The sequence below is a fragment of the Gadus macrocephalus genome, chromosome 19 (genome assembly GCF_031168955.1).
Source record: "Gadus macrocephalus chromosome 19, ASM3116895v1".
Classification (NCBI taxonomy): domain Eukaryota; kingdom Metazoa; phylum Chordata; class Actinopteri; order Gadiformes; family Gadidae; genus Gadus; species Gadus macrocephalus.
In genome coordinates this window covers 4,678,451-4,693,969 of record NC_082400.1, presented here as the reverse complement: position 1 = coordinate 4,693,969, position 15,519 = coordinate 4,678,451, and the positions used below count along the sequence as shown (strand labels likewise).

The window sequence follows — 15,519 nt, the reverse complement described above, 5'->3', positions numbered from 1 at the left end:
CACATCAATTTTACTAATCTTAGTTTTGTGTTGTCCTAGTTGTATGTGCTTGGTCGCCTGTGTCTGTGTGTGTAACCCTGTAGTAATACATGGAGTTGTGTGTTTGCGTGCGTGTTCCTGCGTCTTCCTGTCGTAATACAAGCTGTGATGTTAAGTTTGTGTGTTTTGAATTTGCTAGACATGTGGTAACACAAATCTGCTCCAACACAATGCTGTCTGTGTTTTTGTTATGAGGATGGTGATGCTGTGGTTGCCATGGTAATGATGTCTGTTCCTTTAACACAAGGTGACGTGTGATGTGTACAAAACGTGTGAAAAACACATGCTTTCTTAGAGACAATCCCTCATGTTTCTCTTTATTAATGTGTGTTATTTGTGTTTGCCTGATGCACCGAAGACAGAAAACAACGTCAATGTGAGAGCAACATACCATATCCAGTCTTAGGAAGTTAGGGGGAGTGTGTGTGGTGTGTGTGTGTGTGTGTGTGTGTGTGTGTGTGTGTGTGTGTGTGTGTGTGGGTGTGGGTGTGGGTGTGTGTGTTTGTGTGTTACTCGGTCCGCTGGTAAAATCAAAAACTGATCTTAGTCCGGTTAGGGTGATTGGACTATTACTTCATGTCATGTAAACAAAAGTCTTAATCCTGTACATGCACCAACACACCATTGCAGATGCTATCCACAATGTAGCTACAGGCAGCGCTAAACACACTGTAGCTACACAGAGCTTAACACACTGTAGCTAGAGACAGCTAAACACACTGTTACAGACAGCTAACACACTGTACCTACAAACAGCTAAACACACTGTAGCTACACACAGCTAAACACAGTGTAGCTACAGACAGCTAACCTCACTGTAGCTACACGAGTATGTAGGCTTGGTCTGCTTAATCCTGCTGGCGGGGCTAACTGACAGAGTGTTAGAGTAATATGGTATCGATGCTCAGAGTGATGCGTTTCATTCTAGAACTGCCTCTCCTGACAGAGAGACGCAAGCTGGCGCTGATGGATGGAGCCGTTGGTCCTGCTTAGCACAGCTGGAATATCACACATGCACGCTCTTTCTCTCTCTCTCTCTCTCTCTCTCTCTCTCTCTCTCTCTCTCTCTCTCTTTCCCTCTCTCTCTCTCTCTCTCTCTCTCTCTCTCTCTCTCTCTCTCTCTCTCTCTCTCTCTCTCTCTCTCTCTCTCTCTTTCTCTTTCCTTCTCTCTCTCTCTCTCTCTCTCTTTCCTTCTCTCTCTCTCTCTCTCTCTCTCTCTCTCTCTCTCTCTCTCTCTCTCTCTCTCTCTCCCTCTCTCTCTCTCTCTCGTTCTCTGGTATTGCTGTGCTGGTATGTGGTTGAGTTGGTTGATGAATGAGTGTGTCGCCTTGTTAAAGGACAATAATGTTTTACTGCGAGCACTCCTCTGATTGGCTGGACTACCAGCTGGTTTATAGTCAACTAGAGAGATGGACGCGTCTAGAAGAACCCAGAGGTCTGAGTCCTACCTGGTGTGAGATAACAAGAGAACATTAGTCATCTTCAATGAAACCCACACCCCCTATCTCTCTCTCTCTCTCTCTCTCTCTCTCTCTCTCTCTCTCTCTCTCTCTCTCTCTCTCTCTCTCTCTCTCTCCTCTCTCTCTCTCTCTCTCTCTCTCTCTCTCTCTCTCTGCAGTCTCCCGTGCTCCATCATTCTCATCCTCCTCTCCTTTCCTCCTCTCCTCATTTCTGTCTCCTCTCTCCTCTTCTCCTTTCATCATATCTCCCTCCTCTCTACTCTCCTTTCATCTCTCTCTTCTCTCGTCCTGTCCGATCCTGTCGTCCTCCCTCTCCTGTCCTTACCTCTCCAAGGTCATGTTATATCTGCAGTCTCTATAATGATGTGGTGATTTAGTCTGCTTTCATCCAGGAGACTCTGAATATTGTCATATATTACACACCATTAATTAAGATGGCCCTTTCCCCTCGAGCTCGCACAGACTCTCACATAGACCCTTGCATGCACGCACGCACACACACACCCACATCTCTGATCTGCCTCACTCGTTTTATCTATTTTCAGTTTCACATCCATTAATGATCCTCTCAGAAAGACACACAGTAACAGACAGATAGACAGGCCGATAGGTAGACAGACAGGTAGACAGACAGACAGGTAGAAAGACATACAGAGAGGTATAAAGACAGACAGGTAGACCGTTAGATGGAGAGTTATACTGAGAGTATGTGATAAGGTTGTAGTTTTCTATACAGTCTGTTGTGAAGCACACATATACACACACATGCACACCCACACACTTGTAAATGTATTGAATGAAATGTTATACACCTGTAATGAAATTAGTACCATAAAATAATTACGAATTACCATGGTGCACATGTTATGGTAATGACTACAAAGCGACATGATTATTCATGAGCAGTCCGAGCAGCTTTGTAGAAGCATCTTATCAACACAAGGTTAAAAAAAAATGTATGGCTAGTATGGTTACTATGGTTACTCTGGCTTCTATTGTTTCCCTAGTTTCTATGTTTTTTATTGTAGCTATGTTGTATCCCCAGAGTTGCTATGGTTAGTGTGGGTTCCATGTCTACTAGGGTTTGTGGGAGGTGAAGTCAGGTGTGATTTCTTATCACTCAATACACCAGGGTGTGTTTATGTGTGCAACCCAGTTACACGCCATAACGTGTGTTATACCTGTTGGTCAACTTTAGCTTCTAAATGAGTTGCACACTTTCGTATTTACCTGGTTCAAATGGGCAAATACCCGGATTACGGCGTCATTGGACTGTGTCAACATCACGTGATTAGTTAAATTTCTGTCTGCAAATAGTGAAAAAAATGGCTGACTTTCATATTATTCGCAGTGGAAATTTCAGTGTGTTTTTAAGACAATTTTAGCGAGAGAAGTGCATTTTATTATCATAGACATCGTTCGGTCTATGTACATTATAATGTATGTTCAGGTCTCTACATCGATAGTTTTCTACTCTTGCTATGGTGGATGTTATGGACGATGCAATCACTGCACTCACAAAGCTTGCTTGTTGTTTGTTTCATCGTCTTTGCGCTGTATGATTATCTGAGCTGTTACGTTGAGGGTTTTTTGATGTTACTGTATGATGATGTTCCTTCAATGAAAACACATTAAAAAAGGAGGGGGGGATAGGATTGGATTTAAATCAAGCATAATAACTTTGAAGAATTTTAGTCTGTATGTTTACCAAAAATGAATCTTAGTAAGGTTTTGACGATTTTGTAAGGACTACTCAAATTTTCAACATGGTGGTCGTAGCTCTACAGGAAGTAATGTAATTAGCGGGTGACCTCTGGGTCAAATATATTTGGGAACTAGCTAGAGATATGGGTTGTGTTTTGTACGAAAGAAGTCCTCACTGACATACAAGATTATCCATTTGGGGGCTTAAGCCTTTCAGTGAAGTGATGCAAATCCTTACGAGAGGTCATCAGAAAAGAAAACTAAAAAAAACGCCATTCATTGGTCAACAGAATGACTTGGGAGTCAGCTAGAGACGTTTAGTCTTCTGAATATCAGAGAGGACATTAAGGACGACTAGAATTTTGCAACTTTGGGATTGCTGATTCTAACCCTAATGGAAGTAATCCATTTGAGTATGTAGACAACCAGGAAGTAGAGCATTAATGGATGACTCAGGGTTCAAGGACACTTGGGAGTGAGCTCAAGACATGGGGTCTGCTTTATGTGAAAGAGGTCCTAAAGGAAATGTAAGATTAAACATGTTGATGCTCTGGGCCCCCAGGAAGTGACGCAATTTGTAGTTGGACACGAAAGTTCACTTTGAAGTAAGCTAGAGACCTAGGGTCACTTTTATATGAAAGAGGGCCTCAAGAACATATACCCTTACCAATTTAGGGGTTCAAGACTTGAAGGAATTTACATTTCCTGAATTCTCACCCAGCAGTGTGCTTCTGAGATTTTTAACTGGATTTCATCCCAGACCTACTGATTCAACACGCATATCTGAGAATCAGAGCTCCATAAACTAATTGCATCACTTTCTGTAGGCCTAGAGCTTCCACCAGATTATTGTATTAGATATAAATGTACTTATTCATATAAAAGAGACTAGGCATCTCTATCTTACTCCCAAGTAATTTTAGGCCGCCTTGGACTGTGTGTTTTTCTGTATCTTCTGATGACCTCTACCTGTCAACCACCAAATGGATATTTTTGTATGTCCTTGTAATGCCCCCTTTCATACAAAAACAGACCCATGTCTCTAGCGAGCTTGAGACATGGGTCTAGACAAATGTCCTAGACTCCTCGTTCACTGGCTATTTGCATTCCTCCCTGTAGGGCTATGACTCCCATGTTGATTTATTTTAGCAGACTTTTGAAAGTATTTGTAAGTTAGATGCAAACAGTCAAGTACAATTATTTATGGTGATATTCCACTAAAGTCCTTGAAGGTTATTATGCATGACTTATATAAACTCACAATTCCCAATTTGGGCGACTGTTTACCTTATCTTACTGATAAAACTATTCCTGCCATTCCAAAGCCTCTAGTTATGTCCCAGATGGTAAATATGCCAATATTATACAGATATATATATTGATATAAATATCGATATGTCTACATAGTGGAATTTGATACCTCAGGCCCGACCTTTGTCAACTGATTGACATATCATATATATGATAAATAAGTAGATATCTGACTTTTGTGTGGTTTGAACCCTGAAACCCTTGGTTTGAACCCTTAAACCCTTGGTTTGAACAATTGTGGGGTTTCCCACAATTGTCTAAATGTCAGCATCTGCATTAAAGTTGACAGAAAAAACACATACATTGTAATTCATATAATACATCTATTTTATCAAATAGTCTCTGTAATGTATGGTTATGCACAGAATTCCCATCCGATCATGACAAACTTACATTGATAATGGCAAGTTACAAGCGTTTGACTGATTAATAATAATAATAATAATAATAATAATAATAAATTAAATTTAGATAGCGCTTAATATGGTACTCTAAGACGCTTTTCATATTGCCCTATCTGACCTATGTAACAGACATATATTAAAACAGACTAGGATTAAAAGAAAAACAGAGGTTAAACTTTGTTTTGAGTGCAGATTTGAAGGAAGAGAGGGTTGGAGAGACTTTGATGTGGGAGGGGAGTGAATTCCAAAGGGTGGGGGCAGCAACTGAGAAGGCCCGATCACCCCAAGTCTGTTGCTTAGTCTGGGGGACTTGTAGCAGTTTGGCAGAGATGGACCTGAGGAATCGGGAGGGGGCGTGGTGATGGAGGAGGTCGCCAAGGTAGGGGGGGGCTAGGCTGTTGAGGGCCTTGTAGGTGATGAGTAAGATTTTGAAGTTGATTCAGTGTTTAATTGGAAGCCAATGGAGTTCACGGAGGACAGGTGTGATGTCTTCTCTGGGGCGGGTACCAGTGAGGAGGCGTGCAGCTGAGTTCTGGACACATTAAAGTTTATTGAGGACTTTGGTGGTGGTGCCGTAGAGAAGACCATTGCAGTAGTCAAGCCTGGATGAAATGAAAGCATGGATGAGTGTCTCAGCAGCGGTAGTTGACAGGGTGGGGCGGAGGCGGGCGATGTTTCGGAGGTGAAAAAGGGCAGTTTTGGTAATATCGTTAACATGGGGGAGAAAGGAGAGAGCGGGGTCCAGGATAACTCCAAGGTTACGGATTTTGGTGGAGGGGGTGATGGTGGAGCCGTCAATGTTAAGGGTGAAGTTCTGAGTGGAGTGAGTGAGGGTGTCAGGACCAATGATGAGGATTTCGGATTTGTTGGAGTTGAGTTTGAGAAAGCTGTTTTGCATCCAGGTCTTGATGTCAGTCAAACAGTTGGAGACGGTTGAGAGGGTGGAAGGACTGATGGTTTTGGAGGGGAGGTAAAGCTGTGTGTCATCGGCGTAACAGTGGAACCGGAGTCCATGGTGACGGAGGATCTGACCAAGTGGAAGCATGTACAGAATGAAGAGGAGTGGACCAAGCACAGAACCCTGGGGGACACCGTGGATGAGAGGAGTAGTGGCTGATTGACAGTTGTTGATGGCGATGAATTGATGTCTGTCGGAGAGATAGGATCCAAGCCAGGAGAGGGCGGTGCCAGTGATGCCAAGGGTGGATTGGAGACGGGAGATGAGAATGGAGTGATTGATCGTGTCAAAGGCAGCACTGAGGTCAAAGAGGGTGAGGATATTGAGGGAGCCATTGTCAGAGGATAGCAGAAGGTCATTGGTCACTTTGAGGAAGGCAGTTTCTGTACTGTGTTTGGAGCGGAAACCGTATTGGAAGAGTTCAAAGAGGTTGTTGGTGTCTAGGTAGGTGATGAGTTGTTTGGCAACAACACGTTCCAGGATTTTAGACAGAAAAGGTAGATTGGAGATGGGGCGGTAGTTGTTAGGGGAATCGGGATCCAGGCCGGGTTTCTTTAGTACGGGGGTGACTGATGCAAGCTTTAGGGAGGAGGGGACAAATTACAAATTTAAGTTACAAGTGAACGTATCATTGACGCCGGACCATTCAATCAAGCAGAATAGCAAAAGTGTGCTTTCAGGTATCGACAGAGGGAATTATTTTAACCAGCGCAAATGTAATGATATGACAGCTGCTGTTGACTTAGTTTGCATTTGTGCATCTTCAATCCCCCAGTCAATCCCCCACCCGAACAAAATACAAGCAATGCTGTGGTATCATTTGGCACCACCATCAGTTAGCACCACCATCCTCCTAATTCCCCACTGACACACGTGCACAATTTTCCCAAGGATTATTAAAGACTTCCTCCCTAGCATTTTCCCATGTCATGATGACTATCTACTTAAACTGTAAATAATGTAGGTGAAAAAAAACCTTTCAAAAATATTTTTTGTAGAATCGATTGCTAGCATGACCTCCGCCTGACCGGAGGGCGGCGGTGGCATTGTGGGTAGTCTGCCGGACATCCAGAGAAGAGGAAGAAACGGGCCTTCCTATTAGCAGTCTCGCATGTGTTTCTATTGAAAAGCCTGCTATTAACAAACTGTTACAAACAAACAACATACTGTAACTGATTGCTCAGATTACTAAATGAAAAATAATGATCTATTCTAAACCCAATGCAAGCTACGTGGTGTCAGCAATGTCCGTGTCCATAGCAACGATCCTCACCGGCATAACATAATTGTGATATTAATATTTTTGGTTGGACCCAACCTGGATGTATTCATTTTTATAGTATGACACTGACCACAATGAATTTAAATTAGTCAGACAATTAAGGAAAATAAACAGAGCAAGTAATGAATTTGCAATCATTTAAGATTTGTGCTAAAAAAATGTATGCTGGACCTCACGGCCAAGCTAATGACCAGAATATAATGACTAGAACATACTTATCCGGTCTTCATCTTCACAGAGCACCGGTCTTTCTGTTATAGCCACCCTGGAGAGTAGTAAGAGTATGAATCTAAGGCATTATGAAGTTGTTTCTCTGTAGTCCATAGATAAATATATTCTACTCCATGGACTAACCCTTATATATACTGTCTACACGTATTCTATCTCAATAATTAAATCAACGTGTAATGGTAATCTTGGTCATCTGAATTCAGTATGCATCTATATTCAGCAGCCACTTCAGGGAGATAATAAGAGAATATGAAAAAGACAAAAAAGAATAAATAATTCAGTTTTCCTGATGCAACCAATCTCAGAGATGGTTGTCCTCATTAGTCCCTTGGACCCTAAAGGATCAGAAGATAGGGTCCAGGGTGAATGATACCCAAGTTGTCCTTCAAGTGAGGCTGCAGCATGACACTGACCCTTAAGCCCTTAAACTATCGTCTGTGTGGCACTGCGTGGCATCATACTAGGTGTGTGTGTTTGTGTGTGTGTGATGGCGGGGGGGGATTTCCGACAGGCCTAGGACTATGCTACTACCACCCAACGGTCAGCCAACGTGTCCCTCCTGATCTCCTCGTTCCTTCATGTCCTCTCTCTCTCCCCCTTCCCTCCCTCATCTCCTCTGCCCTCTTTTCTCCACTCCTCTCCCCATGTTGCGATGGGTCCTGAGCATGACATCTAACAACAGGCCTAGGGTCTGTGATCCACGCTAGCAGCTAGCATGCTAATGGTACTTTATGCAGATGAGGCCACCCATTGGTCCCAATTATCTGGAGAGGAAGAGATCAAAGAAGCATTCTCTTTTGTCACACACAAGCATGCATGCCCACGCACACATCCATGCATACACACATACACACATATACACACAGACACATAGTCAGACAGGCAGGCAGGCCGACAGAAAGACAGACAGACAGACAAACAGGCAGACAGGCAGGAAGACAGACAGACAAACAGATTGGTGTTACCTTGGTGTGGTATCTTGTGGTATTAAAAATAGATGTGTCTGTTAGAAGGCATGAAATATACATGAAACATACAGCTGACATCTGGATCAGCTCTGGCAGAATACCCAGATATCACCGAGGGACGGTGGGGGAAAAGAGGGGGATGGAGAGCCAGGTGTCACTTAGCTCCTAGCTCAAAGACAAAACAAGAGAAGGAACCAGTATATAAACCACACTAACACCAACGCTTACCCCACTAGGATTAACCTAAAACATGCTAACGCTAACATTAACCCACTATGTTTAATCAAGACCATGCTAACACTAATGCGAAGCCGCCTGTCATAAATATAAACCACATTAAAGCTAAGGCTAAAACAATGCTAACACTAATGCCGTGCGGGCTGTGTTTTACTTAAACCATGCTAACTCTTAGGCCCTGTACTGCTCCTTAACCATGCTAACTGGTAACCCTGCTAACCCCCTGCATTTAACATAAACCATGCTAACACGAATGCATACCTCCCTGTGTTTAACCTAAACCATGCTAACACTAACGCTAACCCTCCGTGTTTATCCTAAACCATACGAAATCTACCCCCCCCCCCCCAGTGTTTAACACAAACCATGCGTTTACCCCCTCTGTTGAACCAGTTTATTAACCATCTTAATGCTAACCCCCCAGTGTTTCACCTACAAAATGCTAACATTTACCCCCTCTGTTGAACCAGTTTATAAACCATGCTAATGCTAACCCCCCAGTGTATAACCTACAACGTGCAAACGCTGAGCCCGCTCTGCCTCTCTTAGTGGCCAGGAACCAGTACGAGCGGATGGGTAGCGACGTCACGATGAAGTGCGGTTTCCTTGAAGACGATGCGTCGGTGTCGTGGAAGGTGAACGGCACGGATGTGCGTGCGCGGCACCGCCTGGACGGGCCGCGGCTGGTCCTCACCCATGTGGATCTTGGACACAACGGCCTCTACAGCTGCTTCCAGAACCCTCTAGGGGAGCGCAGGGACACCATCATCCTCCGCATCGGCAGTAAGTACACCGCTACGCTACGAACTACATGACACATGCTACGTGATACATGATAAACACTACATGATACATGATAAACACTACATGATACATGCTACATGATACATGATACACATTACAAGATAAAGGCTACAAGACACATGATAAACACTACATGATGCTACTTGATAAATGATAAACACTACATGATACATGCTACTTGATACTTGATAAACACTACTTTATACTTGATGAACACTACATGCTACTAGTAGGTCATTCATGCCACATGCTCAATTATACATTGTAACGGGGGGGTTAGGCAGGATCCAAGTGCACTGACTGACAATGATGACAGGGCAGTCCAAAGGTTTATTGTTGGCACAGATGATCAGGATCGGGTAGGCAGAGAAAACAGCAGTGATGTTATGGTTTGCGTCAAGGCATCGGGGCGTGTGTCGAGTACCTCGGCTCCTCCCAGCAGAGAAGCTCCGTATCGAGTAGGATTCACATAGGAGAAATGACGTAGCGTGTGACGTTCGAGGCTTCATCTTGGGCTGTTCTGCGATATGGGTTCACAATTGGCCCATTTATACAAAAAGAAGACACTACCCAGTTACAAGATCACTTTAATGGAATGTTATTCTCAGTCATCATGCAGTTCTATTATTACAATTATTAGTAGGCTACTGTAGTTGATAAGACATTCGATTTTGCCGGGATGACTTAGAATCTTTGTCAAATGTATTTTCTACCATGAACTCGGAAGATATTTATGAACGGCACCCTCACACGTATCACTGAAATTACTTTAATTCTCAAATGATTTGAGGTTGTACGAAGCAAACATCACATCACAGGAAACTCTTTCTTTCATCATAATTTCATTCACCACTAGGTGTCCCTAGCGTATTCATTTGAAGCTTCGAGGTCGAACCACTTTGGTGGTTCATCTGGCTGCGAGGCTTTGACGTGTCATGAGGCATCATCTCGGCACCACCAGTCAACGGGGGCAGGCAAGAATTCGGGGACCGGCAGGCAATCAGGTAGACTGGGGGTTCCGTCGGCGGGCGGGTAGTCGGGCAGGCGAGGGGTCGGTATCAGGAGGGCAGACAGGCAGGAAACAGGGAAGAAGACAGGCCGGCAGGGACTCGACAACAGGCGGGTGGTCAGACAGGCGAGGGTTCGGGAACAGGCATGATCAGCGTGGTAGAAACAGTTCTGGAGTTGTGGGAAAGCTCTGTGAGTAACGAGAGACGATCTGGCTGAGTGGGGAGAGAGGATTTATAAAGAGGGAGCACAGGTGAAGGTGGTTTGGTTAATTAGGGGAGATCAGGGTGGCAGGCAGGTGAATGGGAAAACCAGGGGCGGACCATGACAGTACCCCCTCCCCCCGGCAAGGGACGGCTCCAGACGTCCTAGATCGAACAGGGAGGGTGGAGGGGGCCCGGAGGAGGGTTAGAATTCCCCCGAGGCATCAGAGATTGCGTCCTCCGTAGACGAGGTGGGCGCGACATCCTCCTCGGGAGGTCAGAAGAACCACCCGGAGATGGAACCGTAGTGGGCGGATGAGAGGACGGGGCAGGTTGGTCAGGATGGGACCGGTGGGAGTCAGAGATGAGACGGGCATCCATGATGAAGCGAGCCGGGATCCAGGAGTGCTCCTCCGGACCGTACCCCTCCCAATCCACCAGGTACTGTACCCCACGTCCGCGGCGGCGGGAGTGAAGGAGGCGCCGGACAGTGTACACTGGACCGGAGCCAGAGGGCTCTCCTGGACGTGCTTGACTCTGGAGACATGGAATGTCGGGTGGATCCTCATGGACCTAGGGAGCCGAAGGCGTACCGCCTCCGTGTTACTGACACGAGTGATGGGGAAGGGGCCTACAAACCTGGGGGGCAGCTTGCGACTCTCCAACTTAAGGGGGAGGTCGCGGGTGGAGAGCCAGACCTTCTGGCCAGTCTGGTAGGCAGGGGCCGGCGTACGGCGCTTGTTGGTGGCGGCAGCGTGGCGGTCCGCTGATTTGGTGAGGCTAGTGCGCGCCTGGTCCCAGGTGCGTCTGCAGCGGCGAATGAGGGCTTGTGCAGAGGGACAGGAGGACTCCTTCTCTAAGTTGGGAAACAGGGGTGGCAGATACCCGTAGGCGCATTGGAAGGGAGAGAGGCCTGTGGATGAGCAGGTGAGGGGGTTACGCGCATACTCTACCCACACTAGCTGGTCGGACCAGGAAGCCGGATTGCGGTCCACCAGGCAGCGATGGGTGGTCTCCAGATCTTGGTTCACCTTCTCGGTCTGTCCATTGGACTGGGGATGGAAGCCGGAAGACAGGCTGACGGAAGCCCCAACTAGGCTGCAAAACTCCCTCCAGAAGACCGAAGTGAATTGGGGCCCCCGATCAGAAATCTGGGGCCCCCGATCAGAAATCTGGGGCCCCCGATCAGTGGGCAGACCATGGAGGCAGAAGACATGGTGGAGGGCCAGTTCCGGCGTCTCCCTGGCAGAGGGGAGTTTAGCAAGGGGAATTAAATGTGCCAGCTTACTAAATCGATCGACGATGGTGAGGACGACAGTGTGGCCTTTGGACGCAGGTAGACCAGACACAAAGTCCAGGGAGATATGCGACCAGGGACGATGGGGGATGGGCAATGGAAGCAGGAGGCCGGCTGGTGGGCGGCGAGAGGTCTTATTCCGGTTGGATCTGAAGGATGGGGGCGATGGTGAAGTGAGTCTTGAGGGTGTTGAAGGAGTCTTGTGCCTCGTCAGACCAGCGGAAGGGGATCTTGACAGGTCACTCCCCACACCCGGACGGAACAATTAGACCAGTCAATGTTGGGGTTGTGCCTGGGAAGCCAGGAGTGACCCAAGATGACAGGCTGGCTGGGTGTAGGCAGAAGCATGAACTGGATGGTCTCCCTGTGGCCCCCTGGCAGGAGCATATGCACAGGGTTTGTCCGAGAAGTTACCCTCCCCAGCACGTGTCCATCCAGGGCTCTAGCAAAAGTTGACGACGGCAGTCTCTCTGGACGGAGTCCCAGCCGCAGAGCGAGGGACCGGTCCATGATGCTCTCGTCGGCCCCTGAATCGACGAGGGCGGCTATGGGATGGGAACCGGAGGACAGCAGGAGCTCACCGGAGAGGGTGGGTCTTCTGGGAGAGGCAGAGTCTACCACTTGAGCTCACCAGTATGCCTCTGGTTACTGGGAGGCTGGGGAGAGGAGGGCTGCGTGGCAGGGTAGGACATGACAGAGCCTCTGAACGCCCCTCACTCCTGCGAGCCAGGATACGGAGGTCGAGGCGGGTGGCGAGCTCGATCAGGCCCTCCAGCGTAGATGGTGGGTCATGGGCGACGAGCTCGTCCTTGATGTGCCCAGCCAGGCCCCCGCAAGAAGAAATCACGGAGAGCGGCTGGGTTTCAGTCGCTCATGGGGGCCCTGGTACGGAAGTCAATGGGGTAGTCTGTGACTGAGCGGCTTCCCTGGGAAAGGGCCAACAGTTCCCGCCCGGCTTCGGCCCCCAGAGGTCCGGTACAGTAGACTCTTCTGAGCTCATCGGCGAAGGTCTGGAAAGAGAGGCAGGTGGGGGTCCCTTTCTGCCACTCAGCTGTGCCCCAAAGACACGCCCGCCCAGAGAGGTGGTTGATGATGTAAGTCACCCGGGCTTCTTCGGAGGCGAAGGTGAGCGGCTGAAGGGCGAAGATGATGGAGCAGTTGCACAAGAAGGCGTTACAAGTGGTAGGGTCGCCATTATAACGCTCGGGAATCCCCACATTGGGCTCACGGGGAGAAGGGACGGGAGGTGGAGCGGCGGCACCTACTTGGGCGTTCGCCAATTCCTGGCGGACGTGCGCCAGGTCCCGCTGATTCTGTGCTGTGGCAGCCGTGGTAGCGGCCATCACTTCGTGCAGGGCACTCTCTAATCGGATCTGGTCGTCAGCCTGAGCTGGGTCCATTCTTGGCCAGATCGTGCTGTAACGGGGGGGTTAGGCAGGACCCAAGTGCACAGACTGAAAATGGTGACAGGGCAGTCCAACGGCTTATTGTTGGCACAGATGATCAGGATCGGGCAGGCAGAGTAAACGGGGGCAGGCAAGAGTTCGGGGACCGGCAGGCAATCAGGTGGACTGAGGGTTCCGTCGGCGGGCAGGTGGTCAGACAGGCGAGGGTTCTGGAACAGGCATGATCAGCGTTGTAGAAACAGTTCTGAAGTTGCGCGAAAGCTCTGTGAGTAACGAGAGACGATCTGGCTGAGTGGAGAGAGGATTTATATAGCGGGAGCACAGGTGAAGGTGGTTGGGTTAATCAGGGGAGATTAGGGTAGCAGGCAGGTGAATGGGAAAACCAGGGGCGGACCGTGACAATACATGATATATGATACATGATACCCGGTAAATGATACTAGTAGGTGATACACGCCACATGATACATGATACATGCTATATGCTATATGATACATGATATATGATGCATTGTAAATGATATATGCCATATGATATATGATATATGCCATATGATACATGATATAACACATTTTACATGATATATGCAATATGATACATGATAAATGCCATATGATACATGATACATGCCATATGATACATTATACATGATACATGCCATATGATACATGAAACATGATACATAATACATAATATATGATACATGATCCTTTTCACATGATACACACTAGATATTTCAAGACACACGCTTCTTGCTGCATGATACATGCTCCATATAAGTAAGTAAGTAAATAACATTTATTTATAAGGCACATTTAAAAACAGTTTTCACTGGACAAAGTGCAGTACATGGTGCAAAAAGGCATAAAAAAGAACACATACCACATACGTACACAGTACATGAAAAACATAAAAATAAACAACATATCACAAAAGGGGAGGAAAGGCCAGGGAGAAGAGGTGTGTTTTGAGCCTATGATCCTATGATAAAAAATATAATGAATTCTGTCCATGCTCCATATAACACATGCTACATGCCACAACATGCTAATGCTCAATACTACATGATACACCATCAACCTCTGCATCGACAGTAAGGATGCCACTGTGCTACCTGCTACACCATCCGCTTAATGCTAGTAGTTACAACAATCAAACTACCTTTATTCAAAGATGAGATACTTTCATTTCCACATGCTCTTCTACAAGAGCAATATAAGTCCACTCTATAATATCTACCTTCAGTATGATATTAGTACAATATTAAAGATATTCTTTGACCAAATTTTAACTGTTTCGCTCGATTTCTATGATTTCTTTATCTGTTTATTTCTACAGTGTCCATTATACACCACGTTTGATCTGTTTTTATTTAAGCAGGGACCATTTTGACCGGCACTATGGTATTTTTATGGTGGTGTGAACACTCATTTTAACACTGGTTCGGTTTGCTTTAGGTATGAACGTAATCCGACACAACTAAAGGAACTAAACCCAAACAAAGGTGGATGGTGGGATGAACGTGCACTTTTGCCGTAAACTGGAAATAATAAACATGGCTGCCATTGAGATACTTCTGGGTCATTTCACTCAGTTAGGAATCTTCCTAGGCAATGACTACTATTCGAACGCAGCCCGAGTTTACCTGACGCTGTTTCCATGGCAGCCAGCTAAATGAGTTATGACATCAGAAAGTGACGGGTGGCCAGTTGGTTAGCCCCGCCGCTTCACGCCGCATGCTCACTGCAGCAACACATCGCTGAGTGACCACGGTCGACCTAGCTCAGGAGGCAGAGCGGCTTGACTTGTTACTGGGAGATTGCTAGTTTGATCCCCAGCTCGCCGGAGTGTCGAGGTGTCAGCAAGCAAACGCCCAACACTAACTGCTTCAGACGAGCCGGTTGTCGCCTGGCACGGTTGACTCCGCCGCGCATGTGCGCGGTGATTGTTGTAAATTGCGGCGGATAGGAGCGTCTGCTAAATGCCCTGATGTAAAATGTGCTAACCTCGCTACAGGTTAGCTTCCTGCATCATGAGGCTATGACGTCATGATAAACACGACATTCTGGAGCCTCCCAGAGCAGAGAGTTGCTCAGCCAATCAGACAGCAGAACCTAGAAGCATATAGCACAGCACAGCATAGCCTAATGTAGCACAGCTTAGCACCACATAGGATGCCATTGCTTAGCATCAGGGCATAGGCTTCT

The 15,519-nt window shown here is 46.8% G+C and overlaps 1 protein-coding gene across 4 annotated transcripts in view; it reads left to right on the top strand.

Annotated features, from left to right (window-relative positions):
• Positions 1-15,519, top strand: part of cntfr (ciliary neurotrophic factor receptor) — a 69,191-nt gene that overhangs the window by 36,186 nt on the left and 17,486 nt on the right. For all 4 annotated transcript variants that reach the window (XM_060038982.1, XM_060038981.1, XM_060038979.1 and 1 more), the window contains one exon: positions 9,144-9,377. In XM_060038982.1, the coding sequence (XP_059894965.1) occupies positions 9,144-9,377 (234 nt within the window). The remainder of the gene's footprint in view (positions 1-9,143; positions 9,378-15,519) is intronic.